The sequence below is a fragment of the Dendrobates tinctorius genome, unplaced genomic scaffold (assembly GCF_039654945.1).
Source record: "Dendrobates tinctorius isolate UK_male_01 unplaced genomic scaffold, ASM3965494v1 ptg000016l, whole genome shotgun sequence".
Taxonomy (NCBI): Eukaryota; Metazoa; Chordata; class Amphibia; order Anura; family Dendrobatidae; genus Dendrobates; species Dendrobates tinctorius.
The window spans coordinates 54,244,177-54,269,463 of NW_027361684.1; the positions used below are offsets into that span (position 1 = coordinate 54,244,177).

The window sequence follows — 25,287 nt, forward strand, 5'->3', positions numbered from 1 at the left end:
ATCCCGAGGTCATCCGATAATTACCATCGTGGGGGGGTTGTGATTGCTTTAAAGGGACTGTCTTAATCCCTTTTAACCTCTTAGATGCCACTATTGCAGTTGACAGTGGCATTTAAGTGGTTAATCAGCCCTGATCGGTTCCAAAACTGGCATTGACTTTGATTTAGGACCATCCCTTTAAGTGTCATGTACCTCTTAATAGATGTGGTACTTCTTATTCTTGCATGACACTCATTAATATTCATGTATGAAATTCCAGTTTTAATGAATTGTGGGCACAGACTTTATACAATCGCTCTAGCCTATGGTGATATATATATAGAAATATTTTTTTTCCCCCTGGATACCACAAGATGTTACTATAGAGGGAGGAAGTTGTAAGTGAAAGTTGTGTAATGGTTGTGTGTAGGTATGGTTTTCATGTGACATCTCGTGAGAAAACGTTGCCTGACTTCAGCTTTTGCCTGCCACTGCAGCTCTCTGGTAGCCAAAATCTACCTGTGGCTTCGGCCTAATTTCATTTGGCTGCTTCAGTAATCAATTGGGCACAACATGGCAGAGGAGGTGAATAGCTGAGCAATTCATTTGTGTCAGGTAGTTGGAATATAGAAACTTTGACTTTCACAATGATATTATAAAGTTTTTGTGTTGATTAGTGTCTGAGGCGTATATTTCTATAGATCTTGTGGCAGCAGCGTGCCCGACATGTTCACATACAATTGGGAAAATAAGTATTTGATACACTGCCAATTTTGTGAGAGACAGAATCTAAAAAAAAAAAAAATTACAGAAAATCACATTGTATGATTTTTATATAATTAATTTGCATTTTATTGCATGAAATAAGTATTGCATACAGTAGAAAAATAGAACTTAATATTTGGTACAGAAACCTTAGAGGTCAGAGGTTTTGTGTAATCCTTGGCCAAGTTTGCACACCCTGCAGCAGGGATTTTGGCTGACTCTTCCATACAGATCTTCTCCAGATCTTTCAGGTTTCAGGGGCTGAAGCTGGGCAACATTGAGTTTCAGCTCCCTCCAAAGATTTTTTTATTGGGTTTAGGTCTGGAGACTGGCTAGGCCATTTCAGGACGTTAAAACGCGTCTTACAGAGCCAGTCCTCTGTTGCCCTAACTGTGTGTTTCAGGTCATTGTCACGCTGGAAAATCCAGCCATGATCCATCTTCAATGCTGTTACTGAGGGAAGGAGGTTGTTGGCCAAAATCTTGCTATACATGACCACATACATCCTACCTTTAATACGATGCAATGTCCTGTCCCCTTTGCAGAACAGCACCCCCAAAGTATGATGCTTCCACCACCGTGCTTCACGGTTGGTATGGTGTTCTTGAGATTGAATTCATCCTTCTTCTTCCTCTAAACACAGCAAGTGAAGTTGGTACCAAAAAGTTCTATTTTGGTCTCATCTGACCACATGCCTCCTCTGGAATATACAGATAGTCAGTCATTGGTGAACTTCAAACGGGTTTGGACATGTGCTGACGAGAGCAGAGTGTCCTCGGGTGCCCTGTAGGATTTTAATTCATGACGGCATAGTGTGCTACTAACGGTAATATTTGAGACTGTGGTCCCAGCTCTGTTCAAGTCATTGAGCAGGTCCTCGTGCAGTTCTGGACCCATTCCAGAATCATCCTTACCCCACGAGGCAAGATCTTGCATAGAAGCCGAGGAAGATTGACAGTTATCTTGTGTTTCTTTCGTTTTCTAATAATTGTGCCAACAATTGTTGCCTTCTCACCAAGCTGCTTTTCTATTGTCCTGTTGCCCATCCCAGCCCTGTGCAGGTCTACAATTTGGTCCCTGGTGTCCTTAGACAGCTCTTTGGGCTTGGCCATGGTGGAGAGGTTGTGTGATTGATTGAGTTTTTAGACAGGTGTCTTTTATACAGATAATGAGTGCAGAGTAGGAGGGCTTCTTAAAGAGCAACCAACGGGTCTGTGAGAGCTAGAATTCTTGCTGGTTGGTAGGTGATCAAATACTTATTTCATGCAATAAAATTCAATTTAATTTTTTTTTTCTTAGATTTTGTGTCTCAGTTGAAGTGGACCTACGATAAAAATTATAGCTACAGTGGCATGTAAAAGTTTGGGCACCCCTGGTCATAATTACTGTTATTGTGAACAGTTAAGCAAGTTGAAGTTGAAATATATATATTTTTTGCCTAAAATACAAAGGAAAACGTGTCATCTTTAACTTTAGGCCTTTTTAGAGATCATTTCATCTTTAAATTACTAACAGTAATTTTGTCCAAAGATGCCCAAACTAATACATGCCCCTGAATATCCAGTCAAAGCATGTACTCCATAATAGCAAGATTTATAGGATTACTTTACCATAGAGAAATTGTGTAAAAATTACCATCAAATATTTTGTAATATCAGGATCGTGGACAATTGAGATAGGGGGCACAAAGAGACAATTTCACACATTTTGGCTGTATGTAGCAGATCTTGCATTATGATGTCTGTGTAATTCCAGACATTACAAGTAAAGTGTCAGATGTATTACCACATATCCATCTGATCAAGGTTACTCTTCTAGTAATTTCTATGTATCTGAAGAATGAACAGACTGAGGCCCTGATTCATCAAAGCTTTTACTCCAGAATTCTGTCTTAGGCTATGTGCCCACGATGCGATTTTTAAGCGTTTTTGCCGCGATTTTTGGCACGAAAACGCAGCGAAAACGTTTAAAAATCGTGTACAGAACGCCCCCCCATGCATTCCTATGGCATTCCGCACATGCTGTGCTAATGCTGAGCTTTTTTCCGCAGCGGAATCGCATCACGGAAAAAATCGCGGCATGGTCATTCTTTTGTGCGGAATCGCAAAGAATTGCCGCGATTCCGCACCCATAGGAATGCATGAGAATCGCTTACTTCCCGCATGTGGCTATGCCCACCATGCGGGAAGTTAAGCGTCTCATGTGCGGTTGGTACCCACGGTGTGGAGGAGAGGAGACTTTCCTCCAGGCCCTGGGTATCATACCCCTGTAAAAAAAGAATAAAAAATAAAAAATCGGGGTATATTTACCTTTCGGCGTCCCGCGCTGCATTTCCGGCCTAAGCGTTCCCAGTAATGCCTTGCGGCAAGGTCCTGAGATAACGTAGTCTCGTGTGACTCTAGCGGTCTCGCGATATCGCAATAGTAACGTGAGACCAACGTCATCACAGGTCTCGGCAGGCATTACTGGGAACGCTGAGGCCCGGGAATGCAGCGCGGGACGCCGGAAGGTAAATATACACCGATTTTTTTAATTTTTTTATCATTTTATCTTTTACTATTGATGCCGCATGGGCGGCCTCAATAGTAAAAACCTGGTCACACTTGTCAAACACTATGTTAGACGAGTTTGACCAACCTGTCAATCACTTTCCAAGCGATGCTTCAAATCGCTTGGAAAGTGCTTGAGAAAATCGCGAACAGAATCGCGGTGAAATCGCGCGGGGAAAAAACGCGATTTCTGGGAAGGAGTCCGGTTTTTAGTGTGCGTTTTAAAATGCTACGTGGGCCCATAGCCTTAATAAGTATTTGAAAAGTTTCCAAATTGTGGCGTAACATGAGGCCTGATGTGTGGGGTTACTTTCCATGCAAGGGAGTGACGATTTTGCCTTAAAACACTGCCATGAATAAAGTACCGCATCTAAACATCCTACATAGCAGCTTCTCCCACTGATACAGGAGCAATTTGATGATGATGAACTATACTTTTTTCAGCATGATGGAGCACCATGTATGTCACAAGGCAAAAGTGAAAACTAAGTGGTACTGTTAATAAAGCATTGACATTTTGGGTCCATGGCCAGGAAACTCCCATCGTCTCAATCAAAACAAAAACACAGAATTTGTGAATGGGCTGTGAGTCAGCATTTGTCTCAGAAGTTGATATCCAGCAGGTCAGGATGAATTGTAGGAGTCTTGAAAAATAATGGTCAGTGCTGCAAATATTGAGTCTATGTGAACTTGATGCATTTGGTAAAAAAAAAAAAAAAAAAAAAAAAGCCCTTCAATTGTATTTCTCTAACCAAAGAAATTTCTCAGGAAAAGATGTAAAAGCAGTGAAGCGTATGTTCACATGTAGTTTTTATTCCCCATATTAAAATTAAAAACTCAAAAAAGAGGAAAAAAACATGCGCAAAAAAATGTATCTTTACGAAACCGTCAAATAAAACATTTTTTTTAAAATTGGCTTTACATGTAGATTTTACTTGCTGACAAATCTACATAAAAAATCTGTGTGAAAACACCATATCAGTCCATTTCAGATTCTGAATACAACCTTGGTGCATCTAAAATTTTAATCTCTAGGTGAAAGAAGCCTGCGGACACCGAGTCAGTAGACTCTGACTACTAGGTGCCACAATACTTTGACCGATTGATGGCGAATCTTATATATGGTGCCACAAATTGACTGCAAGTTTAATAAAAGGGTAGGATTTACTTTTTGACAAGCGAGAATTACTCTTGTATTTTTTATGTTTTGCTGTTTCTTTTTATCTTTCCAGATGTTATTGGAAAAAAAAAATGTCCCATGTGAATTGTCTTTCGAAACGACTGACTGCTTTAATGTGAAGGATGAACACACTACCTTTGGATCAAGGACTTTGAAAAACTTAAAATACATTTTGACCACCCTGAGAGTTGCACATAAGTGGCAAGAAGAGGTAAGAGAATCAACATAATTTCAGTAATATATGGCAGAGTTTTTTGCCATTCTCACTATTTACCAGGACATATACGCAATAAAAGACTGTCTACATTTTTTTAAAGAATATTGTGAGTCAGTAGCCTGAAAGCTACATTAAAATTACAAGACCGGAAGCATCTATTGAAAATATGGAAATAGTGTCGTCAGTTGATAAGTTAGACGGCCATCTTAAAAAGATGAAGACAAGCTTTAAAAGGGTTTTCCAGTCACACCCTATTGATGACATTTCCTTGGATTTTTCCAACATAATGATTCTCATTCAAAGCTACAACGTGTGAAAAAAATCAAGCCCTTATACAGTGCCTACAAGTAGTATTCAACCCCCTGCAGATTTAGCAGGTTTACACATTCGGAATTAACTTGGCATTGTGACATTTGGACTGTAGATCAGCCTGGAAGTGTGAAATGCACTGCAGCAAAAAAGAATGTTATTTCTTTGTTTAATTTTTTTTTTAAATTGTGAAAAGTTTATTCAGAGGGTCATTTATTATTCAACCCCTCAAACCACCAGAATTCTGTTTGGTTCCCCTAAAGTATTAAGAAGTATTTCAGGCACAAAGAACAATGAGCTTCACATGTTTGGATTAATTATCTCTTTTTCCAGCCTTTTCTGACTATTTAAGACCCTCCCCAAACTTGTGAACAGCACTCATACATGGTCAACATGGGAAAGACAAAGGAGCATTCCAAGGCCATCAGAGAGAAGATCGTGGAGGGTCACAAGGCTGGCAAGGGGTACAAAACCCTTTCCAAGGAGTTGGGCCTACCTGTCTCCACTGTTGGGAGCATCATCCGGAAGTGGAAGGCTTATGGAACTACTGTTAGCCTTCCACGGCCTGGACCGCCTTTGAAAGTTTCCTCCCGTGCCGAGGCCAGGCTTGTCCGAAGAGTCAAGGCTAACCCAAGGACAACAAGGAAGGAGCTCCGGGAAGATCTCATGGCAGTGGGGACATTGGTTTCAGTCAATACCATAAGTAACATACTCCACCGCAATGGTCTCCGTTCCAGACGAGCCCGTAAGGTACCTTTACTTTCAAAGCGTCATGTCAAGGCTCGTCTACAGTTTGCTCATGATCACTTGGAGGACTCTGAGACAGACTGGTTCAAGGTTCTCTGGTCTGATGAGACCAAGATCGAGATCTTTGGTGCCAACCACACACGTGACGTTTGGAGACTGGATGGCACTGCATACGACCCCAAGAATACCATCCCTACAGTCAAGCATGGTGGTGGCAGCATCATGCTGTGGGGCTGTTTCTCAGCCAAGGGGCCTGGCCATCTGGTCCTCATCCATGGGAAGATGGATAGCACGGCCTACCTGGAGATTTTGGCCAAGAACCTCCGCTCCTCCATCAAGGATCTTAAGATGGGTCGTCATTTCATCTTCCAACAAGACAATGACCCAAAGCACACAGCCAAGAAAACCATGGCCTGGTTCAAGAGGCAAAAAATCAAGGTGTTGGAGTGGCCTAGTCAGTCTCCTGACCTTAACCCAATTGAAAACTTGTGGAAGGAGCTCAAGATTAAAGTCCACATGAGACACCCAAAGAACCTAGATAACTTGGAGAAGATCTGCATGGAGGAGTGGGCCAAGATAACTCCAGAGACTTGTGCCGGCCTGATCAGGTATTATAAAAGATGATTATTAGCTGTAATTGCAAACAAGGGTTATTCCACAAAATATTAAACCTAGGGGTTGAATAATAATTGACCCACACTTTTATGTTTAAAATTGATTAAAATTTAACTGAGCAACATAACTTTTTGGTTTGTAAGATTTATGCATCTGTTAATAAATCCTGCTCTTGTGTGAAGTTTGAAGGCTCTAACTTATTTGCATCTTATTAAACCTGCTAAATCTGCAGGGGGTTGAATACTACTTGTAGGCACTGTATGATTGTCAGTGTAAAAATTATAAAAAAATAAAAAAAATTGTGGCTTTTGGAAAAAATACAAAAATTAAAGTACAACAATAAAAACTGAAGAGTAAAAATTACTTGGGTCTTTTCATCAGACTTGATTTAACACAATATCTGGAGTCCTATATTTATACACATATGGATCTTAAGGATAGTACAGTGAATAAGACAAGTGATGTAAAGCAGACCCTTGAGTATATGTACAGGAATAAACTCTTGTGGTTGTAAATTGTTGTTTGGGTTCATAAATAAGGAGTGTGAAATTTTTATAGTTCACTGATTGAGACCTTGTCCATGCTTGAGATGCCCTCTCAAGTTCTAAGCAGCACAATCGTTATTGTAGAATGACATAAATCCATGTGTAACGGCTCTCCTTGTGGAGCGTCAAGCCGGCGTACTGGGACTTATAGGCCATGCAATGCTCTTATGGGAATTTTAATATGTTAATTTTTGCATTCAGAGTGGAAGAGGAATATAACTCTAGTACCACTTATCGGGTATGGCAATCCTGATATCCTGATGACCAGATATCACCTCCCTACTAACCAGAATCCCTCAATGTCTGTCCACTATTTCATCCTTCTTCTCCACTAGATATCTGAAACTCAACATGGACAAAACAGAATTCATCATCTTTCCCCCATCTCACGTGACCCCCCCTACGAACCTATCAATTACAGTAAATGACTGCCCACTCTCCCCAGTCCCACAAGCTCGCTGCCTCGGAGTAATCCTTGACGCTGATCTCTCCTTCAAACCACATATCCAAACCCTTTCCACTTCCTGCCGACTTCAACTCAAAAATATTTCACGCATCCGTTCATTCCTCACCCAAGAATCTGCAAAAACCCTAGTCCATGCCCTCATCATCTCTCGCCTTGACTACTGCAACCTCATGCTCTGTGGCCTCCCCTCAAACACTCTCGCACCCCTCCAATCTATTCTAAACTCTGCTGCCCGACTAATCCACCTGTCCCCCCGCTATTCCCCAGCTTCTCCCCTCTGTCAATCCCTTCACTGGCTCCCAATTGCCCAGAGACTCCATTTCAAAACCCTAACCATGACATACAAAGCCATCCACAACTTGTCTCCTCCATACATCTGTGACCTCGTCTCCCGGTACTTTACTGCACGCAACCTCCGATCCTCACAAGATCTCCTTCTCTACTCCCGTCTTATCTCCTCTTCCCACAATCGCATACAAGATTTCTCTCGCGCATCACCCCTACTCTGGAACTCTCTACCACAACATATCAGACTCTCACCTACCATCGAAACCTTCAAAAAGAGCCTGAAGACCCACCTCTTCCGACAAGCCTATAACCTGCAGTAACCACCGATCGACCAAACCGCTGCACGACCAGCTCTACCCTCGCCTACTGTATTATCACCCATCCCTTGAAGATTGTGAGCCCTCGCGGGCAGGGTTCCTCTCTCCTCCTGTACCAGTTATGACTTGTATTGTTTAAGATTATTGTACTTGTTTTTATGTATACCGCTCCTCACATGTAAAGTGCCATGGAATAAATGGCGCTAGAACAATAAATAATAATAATAATAATCCTAAAAGTCATTATCATGGCATTATATGATCCTTAACACATGAATTAGAATTAAAACCAAACCAGACACTGTTTGCAGGCAAGTGATAGCGGGTTTTCCCAAGCATGATTGGGTGTCCTCCGAGTATTTTGGCGTGCTCGGAAATTTAGTTTGTCGAGGCAGCTGCATGATTTGCGGCTGCTACACAGCCTGAATACATGTGAGGAATGCCTGTTTGTTTAGGAATCCCCACATGTATTCAGGCTGTCTAGCAGCCGCAAATCATGCAGCTGCATCAACAAAAAGTAAAATCTCCAAGGACGCCAGAATACTCGGCGGTCACCCGAGCAACGAGTATATTCGCTCATCACTAGCAGGCACATGTTCCCTGGTGCTTTCCCCTTACCAGTGCAAAGCAAGAGGTCTGATTTGGCTGGATAAGGACATATGACCCGGTCTAAAGGATAACATCTCAAAATGTAACACTTTCATTCCTGCTGCGAGTTTGTCAAAGTTGCCATGAGATTGTACACTCACTGGCCACTTTATTAGGTACACCATGCTAGTAAGGGGTTGGACCCCCTTTTGCCTTCAGAACTGCCTCAATTCTTCGTGGCAGAGATTCAACAAGGTGCTGGAAGCATTCCTCAGAGATTTTGGACCATATTGACATGATGGCATCACACAGTTGGCGCAGATTTGTCGGCTGCACATCCCTGATGCGAATCTCCCGTTCCACCACATCCCAAAGATGCTCTATTGGATTGAGATCTGGTGACTGAGGAGGCCATTTGAGTACAGTAAACTCATTGTCATGTTCAAGAAACCAATCTGAGATGATTCGAGCTTTATGACATGGCGCATTATCCTGCTAAAAGTAGCCATCAGATGTTGGGTACATTGTGGTCATAAAGGGATGGACATGGTCAGCAACAATACTCAGGTAGGCTGTGGCGTTGCAACGATGCTCAATTGGTACCAAGGGGCCCAAAGAGTGCCCAGAAAAAATTCCCCACACCATGACACCACCGCCACCAGCCTGAACCGTTGATACAAGGCAGGATGGATCCATGCTTTCATGTTGTTTACGCCAAATTCTGACCCTACCATCCGAATGTCGCAGCAGAAATCGAGACTCATCAGACCAGGCAACGTTTTTCCAATCTTCTACTGTCCAATTTCGATGAGCTTGTGCAAATTGTAGCCTCAGTTTCCTGTTCTTAGCTGAGAGGAGTGGTACCCAGTGTGGTCTTCTGCTGCTGTAGCCCATCTGCCTCAAAGTTCGACGCACTGTGCGTTCAGAGATGCTCTTCTGCCTACCTTGGTTGTAACGGGTGGCAATTTGAGTCACTGTTGCCTTTCTATCAGCTCGAACCAGTCTGCCCATTCTCCTCTGACCTCTGGCATCAACATGGCATTTCCGGCCACAGAACTGCCGCTCACTGGATTTTTTTTCTTTTTCGGACCATTCTCTGTAAACCCTAGAGATGGTTGTGCGTGAAAATCCCAGTAGATCAGCAGTTTCTGAAATTCTCAGACCAGCCCTTCTGGCACCAACAATCATGCCACGTTCAAAGGCACTCAAATCACCTTTCTTCCCCATACTGATGCTCTGTTTGAACTGCAGGAGATTGTCTTGACCATGTCTACATGCCTAAATGCACTGAGTTGCCGCCATGTGATTGGCTGATTAGAAATTAAGTCTTAACACACAGTTGGACAGGTGTACCTAATAAAGTGGCCAGTGAGTGTATTTCCCATACCTCCTGTCTCACTGAGCTTTGAAATTTCTAGTTAATTTGAAGTTCTATGATGTTGAGATCTCCAACAACAATCGGAACTCCCACCCTAAGCAATGTAAAATCTATCCATATGTATTGACCAATTGTGATTTGCCAAGGCATATCAGGATTTACAGAACCCAGGTAGCTTCACCTTAATTGGATGTACAAAATGTCCTACTTGGGTTCCTTGTAGTTCCAACTAAAAAGAAGCTTGCAGCAAGAATGAACTCCCATCTTCATCAAATATGAAAGGACAGATCAACATTTGACATACTCAGAACAAGAATGAATGAGTCGATTTCTGGCATTCTTGTTGAATGATTATGCCCCTCAAACTTAGTGGGGTAGTACAACAATGAAAGAGATTATAGAAGACCTAAAACTTTCACATTCTAGATTTATGAAGTGTTTCAACTTTTTACTCGTCTACTCGTGTGATTGGTTCTGCTTGCATCACTTGTCTTATTGGCATTGCTATTTTTTGTCCTTTTGTCATTAATGTCTTGCCCTCTAGATTTTGGTTTAAAATATACCCGAAGAACATTCCTGAGTAGTCTTGAAATCTTGCAGTTTGTCATTATCGTTTCAGTTAGCCATTGTAAAGGTTGTCCAGCTCTTTAAATTAACACTAGATTTAGAAATGAATCTGTAAATTACACAAGAAATATAATTGCCATGTTTGTACATTTTCTGACATATCCTGAGTCGCTCATGTAGCAGAGGGCGGTTTCTGAGGCCTCAGAAAATTCAGAGATTCCCTTTAACTCATCTTTAGGATGCAAATATGTATTATAATAATTTCTTACTTTCTTACTTTAAAGGCCACCGTATAAAGTATGCCAAAGTCACGCTCACGGTCACCCAGGTGGAAATCAAGGTTAGTATATCTTACTCCTAGTCCTAATATGCCTTGTGAAAATTTACCATGGGCCAGTAAGAATTTGTGGATTTTTATTAAGATTTATCACTGGTGTAATGCAAGAAAGTTGACCCTTTAGATGAGCTTTACATATGGTAAATACTGTAGGCAATAGATAGTTGAAAATCATCGGTGACTCCTCTGCAAAACTGTGTTATAATCAGATCCTGCTGTGGATTTAATTCCAAAATCCATAGTAAAAGTCTGGCACTAGCAATTTGGAAATTCGAAAATCATGCAGGGTACCCTAAAATCTGTATAAATTTTTTTTCAGCAGTGTGGATGGGGTTTTGTAAAAGCCACTGATCGCCATACTTTTGCTCAGTTCAGGTAGACATGTGGCCACTGCAGGCAGTCACTTAGTGATGTTTTGCTCACCATTGAGGGCAGCGATTGCCTACAGCAGTCACTTGATAATCTAGACCAAACTGGAAGCATAAAGACCAATGGGGGACACATATAGCATTTAAAGAAGGGGATTTGTTATTGAAAAAAAAATCAGTTGTGGCAATCCCTTTAGGATTAAGGTACCTTTTGTATGATCTCAAACCACATATCTTTTTGTACTTCATTGTGTTTATGTAGACCTCCCCTATACAGAAGTCCGGAGCATGATAGACACAGACACTTTCAAGAGCATTACCAAGATGGTGAAGGGTTCCATAGAGACCCCAGAAGACCCATACACTGGGAAGAAGAAAGGCGTGGACAAAGCCATTCAAGGATGCCTCCATATAAACGCTTCAATGATAAAAATTATGAGCCAGATTCACTTCCTACAGACTTAAGGAAATCTCCCTTTGAATCTTCCAATCGACTTAAAAGAGTCCATTCTCCAGATAGGCGCGGAGACGGCAATAGGAGATTTCCAGCTAAATATCCTGAGGATCATAATAGGCATGGCCCCCGTGATCACCGAGATTATCACCAGAGAAACCAAGAACTGAATGTGCATCCTGAAACAAATGGGTTTAAACCTTCAAGACGAGAAGATACTTCTCACCGGTCTCACCACAGAGAACCTGAGTGGGATTGGCATGACAATAATGATCAATGGAATCAAGATCATTCAGGTTCATATTTACCACCACCTGGCAGGAGAGCTGAAGAATTTATGGATCGAAATTTGTCTCACAAGAGGTAGGTGCTATTTATGACTACCCTCATTGATCTCCCATCATATGTACTGTATTTTTCGGACTATAAGACCCCCCCCCCCCCCTAAATTTGGGGGGGAGAGGGTGCGTCTTATAGTCAGAATGTACTTACCAAGGGTGTGGTGGCGGCAGGACTCCGACGCTGCAGTGGCTTGTTGGCTCCGTCGACATTTTATGACAGTGAAAGCCCGGAGCCCCCGCACTTCCCATCTCAATCTATGTATGCATCGCCACCACCGAACACCCCCTTTGACCCCGCTCCACTAGCACTATCGATTCCTTCTCCCCCCCCAAAGGGTAAGCTGAATTTGGTGAATTCGGACTGTAAGTTGGGCCCCCATTTGACACATTAATTTTTTTCCCCCATTTTTCTTATGAAAATTCGGGATGCATCTTATGGCCCAATGTATCTTATAGTCCAAAAAATAAGGTAACTGTATAGTTATTGAGCCCATGGAAACAGAAAAAATGCATTTATGTGGGACACAACTGAATGCGAATGTACAGTAGATTACATAATTCCATGCAAAATTATACCTGCATCCCATTAGAAACTAAAAGAATTCTCTCTTTTGACCACTGTCTGGTGAACAGGGCTATACATATAAGATGTCTATATGTGCTGGGATCTTTCCTGGCACATACTCCGAGCACATTATAAATTAGACCAAGATTTATTTTTAATTGTTTTTGTTTGCCGTATTACTTGTATTTCATTGATTTAGAACCTTTGTCATTCTATGCTTAGAAGTCCAGTAGGGTGTTCTTCTTAGGGCCCCGTCACACATAGCGACGCACCAGCGATCCCGACGATATGACCTTGTCAGGATCGCTGGTGTGTCGCTACATGATCGCTGGTGAGCTGCCAAACAGGCAGCTTCACCAGCGATCAGCACCAGCGACAGGAGGGTAACAAGCGACGCGCGTCGCTTAGTTACCCACTGTGTACCTTAGTTACCAGTGCGCTGGTGCAGGGAGCTGGTAGCCAAGGTACACATCGGGTTTCTAAGCAGCGCGCGGCACTTAGAAACCCGATGTGTACCTTGGTTACCAGCTCCCTGCACCAGCGCGCTGGCAACTAAGGTACACATCGGGTTTCTAAGCGCTGCGCTCCGCTTAGAAACCCAACGTTTACCTTAGTTACCAGCTCCTGATCGCTGGTCTCCCGCAGCGATGCGTGCTGGCCAGCGGGAGACCAGAGATCAAAAAAATGTCCTGGCCATTCCAGGACGATCAGCGATACCCGGCAGGGGGGCCAGTCGCTGGTAAGTGTCACACACAGCGATCTCGCTGGTGAGATCACTGTTGCGTCAGAAAACTTGTGACTCAGCAGCGATTTCGCTAGCGAGATCGCTATGTGTGACGGTGGCTTAAGTGACAGCTTTCTCTATATTATTATTTGTACAGTCAAGGCTGTCAATCTCTGAGTTGAACTGTCTACTGGCCTCTTAATTAAAGAAGCAGAAGTGATTTAAATGAATAAAATACAAGTTATTTTGAACCTTTTTCCCAAAACTAGAGCCTTCTCCTCTAAAGCATTCTGCTGGCAGATTAGGCAAATATGTTCAGTGTGTTAATTTCCCTTTAAAGCGAACCTGTCATCAGGTTTGGCCGATGTAAGATGCGGCCACTGCCTTTCAGGGCTTATCTACAGCATTCTATAAGATACGGCCAACGCCTTTCAGGGCTTCCCTACAGCATTCTATAATGCTGTAGATAAGCCCCCAATCCAACCTGAAAGATAAGAAAAATAGCTTTTATTATTCTCACCTGGGGGGAGGTCCAATGCGATGGGTGTCGCGGGTCCGGCATCTTCTTGCGGTGCTGCCCTCCTGCTTGCTTCATGGCTCCACGGCATCATGATATCTGGTGTGCTCATATGTTGCATTTCTGGTCTGCTTTTATTTCCACTCTAAGGTAATAATTATTTATGTCAACAGGCATCCTGAGGATCATGATTTCATAGAACATGAGCCATTTTCCAAGAGAAGTAGAGATCCAGATAAACATGATTACCGGCCACCACATCGACATTCTCACTGGAATGATGATCATGTGTCACGGCCATATCATGAAAAGAATTGGTCAAAAGACACAGATCTCAGAGATCCCAGCCCTGTTGTATACCAGACAAATTCGGGAGAACTTACCAAGATAGAATATGACTATAGTCACAGGTCTCCATCGTATGTACACGGCGAGTTAGATTTATCAAATGACCGTGCTGAGAGACACAACTGTTATGAAGACAAGAAAAACTTTCCCACCAGAACGTCTCAACACAACAGATCAAATACAAGTAACCGAGAAAGGGAGAAATTCTCTGAAAGACCACCAGAACAGTCTACTAAATACAGTGAAAGAAAGGCTCCCGATAGGGACATGTTCAAAACAGATAGCAAACACCACCCAAATCATAAGCACAAGGAAACTGGAAGGAAAGCCGAATACAGGATGGAATCAAGTACTGAACGCCACTTGGATAACCATAATCCAAAATCTTCTGAGCCAACCGTAATATCGAAGATTAGTTCTGAAAAGGAATCCATCATGGTTAAATTGGATTTGAAGAAATCTGTGGATAAGTATAGGTATTATTTTTAATTAATCTGCTAATTAATTTTTTTTTTTTCCTTGGGTTTTCTGTGAGAGCGAGGTAAAAGTTCATGCTTCTTTCATCTGTGGAAACAAGAGGATGACACGTCTAGAAGTTTGCTTGAAAGATCTTGAAATTTTCACGCGTGAATGGAATAAAATCTCTGGGGTGGAATTGCAGAAGAAGCCTAGTTGACTAGTAAGCACTCTTAATTTACTAATAGAAGAAAGCTCATCGTAAGCCTAGAAGACTACAACAAGTGCAAAAAAATAAAGAAGCGTAAAAGATATAGAAATCGGGAACAGCAAAATATTTTCCTAAATGGTCACGCTCCCTTAATACATGACATTCATGAGGATCATATGAACATTATCCTTCCAAGCCTAATATTTTTCGCAGAGTGGCTTATGCTCCCAGTGACTTCACTCACCAATTAATATTTGGAAACGAGTTGGAACATTTGATGATTGAATAAATGTTGATTTAATTCCCTAAAGAAAGCGAGGGGGGACACATTTCCGAAAGTTTCCATGGGACCAACTTTACTGGAAAGAAAATTGTAGCCTCTGTCAATCATAATAATGTGTATGTTATGTGAAACTTCAGGAGACATTATTAAAACAACAAACAAGCTGCAAACTCCAAAATAGTCAAATCGAACCTAATTAAGTGATTTTTTTTTTTTCCTTGGCGGCGTCCATCGACTGACATTCTGCGTAATGGGTGCTAACTACGTTATTAGGAAATTCATGTTTTATACTTTGATCATCATTATATACAGGATTTAGGTCTTGAATACGAATAGTGATGATCATCACCGAATACAGCTGAAAAAGGGCCATGAAACGTATATGCTGAATTTGCACGGACAGAATACTTGCCTATCCATTTTCCCCATACAGTTACATGGCTGAATGAGTTAAAACAACGATTGTCCTACATTTTAATGACCCATTTTCATACCTAACCTGGAGCAAATCCTAACCATGTGGACTTTGTTCTCCGACATATCTTTTGTCGTCTGGTAAAACATGAAAGAAATTTACAATGAAAATACAGAGAATTCCCAACCCCAAGGTCCACCTGGCCATAATATACTTATCATTGAAGTCAGCTACTACTAAAAACACAATAATATGTAAAGTCGCATGAAATTTTTCTCGCCTCACAAATCTATGATAGCACAGGATAATATAATATGCAAATGACTCCACTGCCGAAATCAGAGTTTATATAGTGTTTGATGATTGGGTGGCATCATATATTGCTATGTAGATTTACAGCAACAATGTGGATCCTGTTTATGACCTGAAAGAGCAAGAATTATTGAACAGGTAAGGGGATGGTTCTGTCTTGCATCAAAATGTTTGTCTTCTTGAAATTAAGGTTCTATTATCATTGAAAAGTGGTATTGCCAGAATTGAAAGCTATCCCTTAATCATTGTATGACGGATAACGTACTCCCAGAGGTCGGACCCCAGCTATCCTGAGAGCAGAGCTTTGCAGAGTCGCGTCTTGAATGGGAGCATACATGCACACTCCACCTCCATTTCATTCATTGTCCGTGGGACCAACGCAAATGGCAAAGTGCTGTGCTCTACTTTCTCGAGATCTACAAGTGACTCTCCAAGCCCCGTTCTTACGATCACTGAGGGTCTCCCCAGACTCCCCAGCAATCAGTAAGTGAACGCCTATCCTAACTTTCAATTCTGAGAATACCCCTGTCATTTTAATTTGTTTTGCATCATCTATATTTGTCTTGTAAATTTTGTAGCATTTTCTTGTAATGACTAATTTTGCTAATTTTATTTAGTCCCAAAGTTTTTGCCCCTACTCTTAGAGCATCGTAATGTAGACACCGAGATTCTGATTCCATCAATGTGTCACTTACTGGGCTGCTTGCTGTAGTTTTGATAAATCAATTTTATCAGTTGGAGATTATCACTAGAGGACTGTTGCCAGATAGTCCTCCATATTCATGAGTTCTGTATAACTCCGCCCTCATCGCTAATTGGCAGCTTTCTGCTTATGCATCGTGTACACAGAACACTACCAATCAGTGGTGTGGGCGGGGTTATACAGAGCTTAGGATTCAGAGAGCTGCTAGATCTGCAGCAGATAAAAGTGATATTTATCAAACCTAAAGCACGCAGCCCAACAAAGTGACACATCGCTGGAATTGGAGGTTTTGCCACTACAGTATGATGCTCTTAAATGGGGTAGCAAAAACCTGGTAACAGATTCCCTTTAAGTATTGTAAAGATGCATAAGACTTTCACAACTTGCACCCCTAAATTCTGTACAACTTATCCAGTCCATGTGTAAAATATGCTATGATTTACGTAAATTTATCTCTGCATATATGGAGTATGAATGAAGTAACTCCCTAAATTGTTCTTGGCTAGGCAACCCAGTGAACACTGGAATATCTCCAAGGATATTCAGCCAAAGTCTCACGTACCCCAAGGGAAGAATTACGAACAAAAGAGAACAGAAAATGACGTTCTTAGAAGGTGCTCTATTAAAATGTGCTGGAGCCTGCAAAATGTGTTTTTCTATTTGGGGTGGGAAGGATGGAGGTTATGTGACTGAGACCAATAGCAGAGACCTGACAAGCTCAGTGGATTATTTGTTAATGCATTTGGTTGGGCATGGTTGGTGGCTGTTGTGTGATAAGTATAAGCACAGGTGTGAATATAGCCGAACATTGTTACATAGGTTTAAAAAAAGACTTGGGTCCATCAAGTTCAACCTTTCTCCACCAATTATACACTTTGTCATTAAATTATCTATAACCCACAATGTTATGTGTATCGAGGGAATCGTCCAACCCTTTAACAGCTGTTTTAGTGTCTGCCATTACTACATCTTGTGGTCGGCATTCCACAGTCTGACTGCTCTAACTGTAAAGAACCCTTTCCTATTTAGCATCGGAATCGCCTTTCTTCCTCCCGAAATGAATGCCCCCGATCCTTAGAGTGGTCTTTGTAAGGAATAAGATATGCGCCGGTCCTTTTGTATTGACCACACATGTATTTATACATATACATGAGGCTTTTTATATTTCAAAGTGTTTAAGGAACCATTATACACTGAAAAGTAGAAATACAAATACAATCAAGACAACAAACCTGAAGGCATAATAAATAATAACAATTTACATTGCACCATTAAGTGTAGTCAGAAAAAGTGTACATACACACCCGTATATGCAGTGCTCAGCATACCATGGACACGGAGTGATTTCCATATAGAGCAGCACCTCTGTGAATTCTTGGTGCTGTTCTTAGAAATCATGGAGGTCTTACAAAATACTAGATGTAGTAGGTTTTGATGAGGGGTGTGTTCAATTTTGCATGAACTAATTTAGAACTAAACTGGAAATTGTTCTTGTACCCAGTGAAATATTGTATCAAATCTTACTTTTCAAAGGGGGTGTACTTATTTCTGCTGAGCACTATGCACATACATCTGATCAACATAATAGTGTAACAGGGAAAAATAAGTACATGGCCCTAAAATTTGACTTTATTTCGATATGCGAGCATTTAACTACAACGTATAATACAGTGAGACTGACAACTCCGCAAACCCAAAAAATCACTTATGGTACTTATTATGACCGCCTCCTACACCGCTCTCTTTTTCACTGCGTTAGATCATAGGAAATCACGAAACAACAAAATAAAGGGAACAGGATAGAGAGGAAAAAAGACAAGACTTGGCGTTGGACTTTAAAAAGACCATTGCAAACCAAGTCTTATGGGATTTGATTTTTAGGGGCCATTCCAATTGTTTGCTTCAGTTACACCACTCTCTGTATGCAGAGTCTGCATTCTGTGACACAAACGAGTAAAGCCTCCGTCACACACAGCGATCATTTAAATCACTTCTGCTTCTTTAATTAAGAGGCCAGTAGACAGTTCAACTCAGAGATTGACAGCCTTGACTGTACAAATAATAATATAGAGAAAGCTGTCACTTAAGCCACCGTCACACATAGCGATCTCGCTAGCGAAATCGCTGCTGAGTCACAAGTTTTGTGATGCAACAGCAATCTCATCAGCGAGATCGCTGTGTGTGACAGCTATCAGCGACCGGCCCCCCTGCCGGGTATCGCTGATCGTTCCTGAAAGGTCAGGACTTTTTTTGGGTCGTTGGTCTCCCGCTGGCCAGCACGCATCGCTGCGTGTGACAGGCGGGAGAGCAACGACCAGCGCGCTGGTAACCAAGGTACACATCGGGTTTCTAATTGACACGCGCCGCTTAGAAACCCGATGTGTACCTTGGTTACCAGCTCCCTGCATCAGCGCGCTGGTAACTAACGTACACAGCGACGCAAGTTGATATCGTTGTCGGGATCGCTGGTGAGTCGCTATGTGTGACGGGGCCTTAAGGCCACAAGAAGAAGGACCAGAAGCTTTGTGCGCAGGCTGCTGGAAATATCTGGACACTGAAAACCATTCAGCACAAATGACAACCACTTCTTGGAATTTTTGGGGTATTTTTTGTATCTTTGCTGGACATACAAAGTAAGACTGCTTTAACCATTGCAGGAACAATACCACTTCCAATGAGAGGCAGATGTCTGAAGACCTGGTATCTGTACGTGGAAAGGACGCATTTCACCCTGTGTTTGACCATCTAAGTTCTTCCAAGCATGGGGAAAATGATGCTCCAAAGTCTGAATTTACTCAGGAAATCATCACCATCATCCATGAAGTGAAAGGTGAGATGAAATGGTAAATTACTGGTATATTAGGACATATTGTTCTTTGGTTGTATATTGAAATGAAGTGGTCTGGGCAGTGTAATATTGTCTCTAGTGTGGTCCTAATGCTTGTTACTGCTATGTGGAAAATGATTCTTAAAGGGGTTGTCAACTACTAGAACACTAGTTTACCCTCGATAAAATAAAGACATCTACGCTCACCTCCCGTTCCAGCGATCTCAGCACTCGTTTTCCCAGTGCTCATGTGATGCGGTTAAATCCCGCGAGTCCTGTGCCCAATCAGTGGCGTCACTGGCCCCGGACATATAAATAATCAAGTGGAAGTGAGCGGTCGGCCCCAGCCATGGCTTCCTGCTGATCACTTATACGTCTGAACGTGGGGTCAGCACTGATTGGGTACAAGGCTCACGTGTCATAACAACCTCACATGAACCGGCACAAAAGGTGTGCATAGGTGTTTTATTTTAACGGGGGCAAACATGAGGAATTAGAAGGGGTTGTCCAAGTAAATTAAAGAGTTGCTTACAGGCATGCTACTGCCATGAATCACAGTATATGTCACGAGACTTCTGAGGCCAGTGATTGGTGGCATGTGGGGTTTACAGGCCATGACGCAGCAGCCGATCAGCGGGGTTGAAATGTAGTAGTATATATAGTTTACCTACTTGACGGAGGGCACTGCGCTGAAGATGACAGCTGGTGTCGGCGGCCTGGCTGAGCTGGTGGCCTGCTCTCTGCGGGCTACGACTCTGGTGGCAGCCTGGTAGAAGCACAGGGGGACTGAGGCTGTTAGGACGTAATGAACCGACCGGCTTCCGAGCAGCTTTTTTTACAAGCTTTATAGCAAAAGGCTCTTGTCTCTTTTATGGCAGGTAATTTTATCAGTGAGCTGTACAATACAGAATTCAAAATCCCTGTTCTTGATAATTGGGGACATTTTTAATATTAGGTAAATTGTAATGTTTGGTTTACAAGCACTTTACAGTTTTACCTATTTACTGAAGGGAATCTGTCACCATGTTTTTACTACATAATGTAGAGAAAGAGACCCTGATTCCAGCGATTTATCACTTAGTTTATTGGGTGCAATAAAAGTTTTTAGATGTAGCAGAGCTCAGAAAGCTAACCCCCCAAACACACCACAGCTCTCTATGTGCATTGTCTTTTGTCCTTCAGCTGCTAATCAGTGATGGGGGGTGTTTGGACCAGTATGCGTGTGGGCAGCTAGTACTGCAGTCATAATCTCCTGCTGATAAAACGCTCATTGTATTGCAACAACAGCACACAACCGAACAAATGACACATTACTGTCACAGCCCAAACCTTATGCTCTTCTCAGATTACATAGCAGAAGACTGCTGACTGATTCCCTTTAAAATGAGGCAACCACTTTAACACCTTGTCAGTCAGTATTCAGTATTTTGCTTGCACTTGTTTGCGTACACTGACGTTATTTTTTATTTATATTTCTTTCACTGTATTAACCTGATCCTGTATCGTTTATGGAAGAAAATGAAAATTCTTTCAGTAGTATTGGTATTGGGTGTCGCAGTTCGATTCCATAAAGTGCGTGTGCTGTAGTTAGATCACTGCCTATACTCCGGTCATCTGTATTTTTTGTCTGTCATACAAATTGATTTAGATATTTTGTTCTTTCTTTACAGCGAACCATTTCAAGTCTCCGGAAATGTCGCTCCATGAACGTTTTTCCAAGCTGCAATCTGAGAGCAATAATGTAAAGAAGAACCCTACAGCACAGCCCAATCCGGAGATTCACAGGTGAACCGATGTGACTGCACTTGTGTCCTGATGGCAGGCAGCATGTTAATGCAACACTGAGATACTTCATGCCTTCTCAGCCTCAGTCCGCCTCCTCTTGTTCCTATTCTCTATATAGACAGTTTTGGCTGAGCCCAACATTGGTTTTGCAATAAGAATTAAATCGGACGTTAGTTGTTCTTTTTTTTAGCTACATAGGACTGTGTATTAGTCTTGAACAAAGTTTATTGTACTTTGGAAAGACATTGTGTAAGGGGGGTGGAGAGACAATGTTTTACCCTTTCATATACAGCTCTGGCAGAAATTAAGAGACCACTGCAAAATTTTCAGTTTATGATTTTTCTCTTTATAGGTACATTTTTGAATAAAATGTAAAATGCTCTTTTATTCTAGAAACTACTGACATGTCTCCGAATTTCCAAGCACTAAATTTTGTATTTGTTTTCAGAAAATGAGAATTGGTCAGAATAACAAAAAAATGCAGTGCTTGCAGATCTCAAATAATGCTAAGAAAGCAAGTTCATAATCATTTAGAAACAACAATACTAATGTTTTAACTCAGGAAGAGTTCAAAAATCAATATTTTGTACATTAACCAAAATTTTTCCAGGATAACCTTGTATGCGGCTTGATTCATACGTCCTTCGCAAGGATTAACCTGCCCAATTCCAGCCTTGCTGAAGCATTCCCGGATCATCACCGATCCTCCAACAAATTTCACAGTGGGTGCAAGATACTGTGGCTTGTACGCCTCTCCAGGTCTCAGTCTAACCAATAGACAACCAGTTGTTGTTGTAAGATTACCTTACTCCAGTCCTTTATGGTCCAATCCTTATGGTCTTTGGCAAATTTCAGCCTGGTTCGCCTTTGCTTCTCATTGATGAAAGGCTTTTTTCTAGCTTTACATGACTTGAGCCCTGCCTCTAGGAGCCTGTTACTAACTGTTCTTGCCGAGCACTTCACCCCAGCTGCCATTTGCCATTCCTTTTGTAGGTCACGATGTCATCCTGTGGTTGCTGAGTGACATTCGAATAAGATGACTGTCATCCCAGTTAGTGGAGAGTCGTTTTCGCCCTCTGCCGGTCTGCAGATTTGTTGTCCCCAATGTCTGCTGCTTGACCTTGTTGTAATGGACTGCCGTCTTAAAAATTTTAAGGATGGAGGCAACATGACGCTCACTGTATCCCTCTAATAGTAAAGCCAGAATTGAGCCCTTCTTTTCCTCACTCAATACTTTTCTTTTCAACTCCTTTGGCATGGTTAAAAGTTATTTTTTCATTCCTATTATTTTTGGGATATTACTAGCACTTGTTTTGCCATCCAGCTTGTCCTATAGCAAGAGGATTGTGAACACCACAGCAGGTTTTTTTTTTTTTATACTTTCCTTCGTTAAATAAGATTTGGTTCAGGTGATCACCTAATCAGAAGCATATTAAGTAGAATGAAGTGCACTCTGGTTGGAATTCAACTGACACTGCAGTGGTCTCTTAATTTTTGCTAGAGCTGTGTATCATTGTTGCTTAGAGATTAGGGATAGAGGTTCAAATGCCATATTTAGACTTATTAAAGTGTCAGCATTCAACTGAAAAGGACTTGTGGAAGAGGCATTGTGGGAATAAACTACTTCCAGTCAATCATCATTATTGACAGTTCTACTGGTGAAGCTGATAGGCTGATTTATTCACCAGCTCCTCCCACATGTCCTTTTTAATTGAATGCAGGTACAGTACACATTCTCTCTTAAAGATATATACAACACATTCAGGCTCCTGATAAATATCCCAAAAAAAACATAGAACCATATTTAAAACAATTCATTGTTATTAGTAACAAACAGTTAAATAAGTTAAAAAAGCCACAAAGTACCTCTTAGGCTGGTTTCACATTAGCGCTTTTTAAGCGCACGCACGGCCGGGGGTAGCTCCGCCCCCGAGTCGGCTCTCTGCCCGGTGTGCCCGCCCCTTGCTTGTAGCGCCGCCTCCTAGCGGACAGCGGCGCCTGCGATCGGCGCACCCTATCTTTAGCATAGGGTGCGCAGATCGTGCGCAGGCCGTGCGCTAGTTGCGCTTTGACCTGCGCTGCGCACTTTTGACGGTGCGCCGTGCGCGCCAAAATCGAACTTTTCGGATTTTGGCGCGCACGGCGCACCGTCAAAATTGCGCAGCGCAGGTCAAAGCGCAACTAGCGCACGGCCTGCGCACGATCTGCGCACCCTATGCTAAAGATAGGGTGCGCCGATCGCAGGCGCCACTGTCCGCTAGGAGGCGGCGCTACAAGCAAGGGGCGGGCACGCCGGGCAGAGAGCCGGCTCGGGGGCGGAGCTACCCCCGGCCGTGCGTGCGTTTAAAAAGCGCTAATGTGAAACCAGCCTTATGAGGGACATCACTGTGTCCTGACCCAGTCTGTACAATCCCAAAATATGCACAGTTGAAATTTATATACAGAGGCTAAACATCCAATATAACCGGCCATTATGGAAAATTCCCGCTATAATAATACAGTGTAACCAATCAATGGAATATAATATGAACAGTACACACTGGCACTCAGTTAAAATGGAAAGATATGGGCAAACTAAAAAAAAACAAAAAAAAAACACACCCTACAGTAGCAGCAGAGGTTAGAGACCGGGCGTTATCTGTTACTTTGATTTCTGTACCCTTATTCATTAGATTATTCCTGCATCAGGAGTAATTCTACATCGCCCGGTATTTATCACTAGCTGAATGTATTGTATATATTGCATTTGGAGTGCCGTTATCATGATTGTTTGGCCCTTTCAAGCTTTATTAATCTCTTAAAGATGAAGTGGGATTTAGCTGGAGAAATATTAAAGTTTATTATTTGTTTTTTTCTTGTAATCCTTTGTCCTGGCAGGAGAATTGACATCTCTCTGGAAGATCTCCAGAACAAGGCTCTCCACAAAGCAGAAATTACACTGGTAAATATTAGTCCCTCCTTGTGTAGACTTGTGTGTGCTTGTGTGTATGTACATGATGATCTGCTGATAATGAGGGAATACAGAAGCGAGCTTTAACCCCTTCCCGACTTGCACCGTACTAGTACTGCTCTGCAGGAATTGCGTTCCTGCAAACAGCAGTATTAGTATGGTGCACCAATCGTGCAGCCTCACACTGAGTGCGGCGGCGATCGGGTGCGGGTATCAGCTGTATGAGACACCTTGCAGCTTGCTAGCACCGATCGTGGGCATTTAGCCCCTCCGATGCCGCTGTCAGTAGTGAGAGCAGCATAGAGAAGCATCGCACAGGGAGGGGGGATCCCTGCGTGCTTCCATCAGGACAGCGCGATGCAATAGCATTGTTCTGATGGTCTCCATGGAGACCCCCGGCCTCGAGGTCCTTCCGGGTCCTGCAGGTAAGGTGGCTTGTGAGCACCTGCTGGAGAGTAGGCAGCCGACATGCATCCTTCCCTGCCTGTCAGATCCTGATCTGATACTCTGCAGTGCAGTGTCAGATGAGCGATCTGACAAAATATAGTGAAGTCCCATCCTGGGACAATGTAAAAAGCAAAAAAAAAAAAAATATTACAAAGTAAAAATATATTTTTTTTAAAAATCCCTAAATTAAGAAAAAATAAATTTTTCCAATAAATACATTTATGTATGTAAATAAAACAATAAAAGTAGATATATTTGGTATCGCCGCGTCCATAACGACCTGCTCTATAAAACGGTCTCACTAGTTAACCCCTTCAGTGAACACAAAAAGAGGCAAAAAACAATGCTTAATCATCATACCGCCGAATAAAAAGTGCAATAAAACTCGATCAAAAAGACAGAAGACGGATGTAAATAAAAATGGTACCGCTGAAAACGTCATCTTGTCCCGCAAAAAAAGCCACCATACAGCTCCATCAGCAGAAAAATTTAAAAGATCTAGCTCTCAGAAGAAAGTGATGTAAAAATAATAATTTTTTCTATAAAATAGTTTTTGTGTAAAAGCGCCAAAACATAAAAAAAGATTATAAATGAGGTATCTCTGTAATTGTACTGACCCGAAGAATAAAGCTGCCTTACAAATTTTACCATGGTATAAAAAAAACAAATAGCAATTCCTGAATTGCTGGTTTTTGTTCATTCTGTCTCTCTAACATCAGAATAGAAAGCGATCA

The 25,287-nt window shown here is 42.0% G+C and overlaps 1 protein-coding gene across 3 annotated transcripts in view; it reads left to right on the plus strand.

Annotated features, from left to right (window-relative positions):
* BCLAF3 (BCLAF1 and THRAP3 family member 3) overlaps positions 1-25,287 on the plus strand; it is a 134,147-nt gene that overhangs the window by 72,479 nt on the left and 36,381 nt on the right. For all 3 annotated transcript variants that reach the window (XM_073565872.1, XM_073565871.1, XM_073565870.1), the window contains exons 3-10: positions 4,526-4,684; positions 10,795-10,850; positions 11,478-12,032; positions 13,990-14,640; positions 17,051-17,158; positions 19,202-19,374; positions 21,042-21,156; positions 24,034-24,097. In XM_073565872.1, coding sequence (XP_073421973.1) covers positions 10,810-10,850; positions 11,478-12,032; positions 13,990-14,640; positions 17,051-17,158; positions 19,202-19,374; positions 21,042-21,156; positions 24,034-24,097 — 1,707 coding nt within the window. In that variant the 5' untranslated portion in view covers positions 4,526-4,684; positions 10,795-10,809. The remainder of the gene's footprint in view (positions 1-4,525; positions 4,685-10,794; positions 10,851-11,477; positions 12,033-13,989; positions 14,641-17,050; positions 17,159-19,201; positions 19,375-21,041; positions 21,157-24,033; positions 24,098-25,287) is intronic.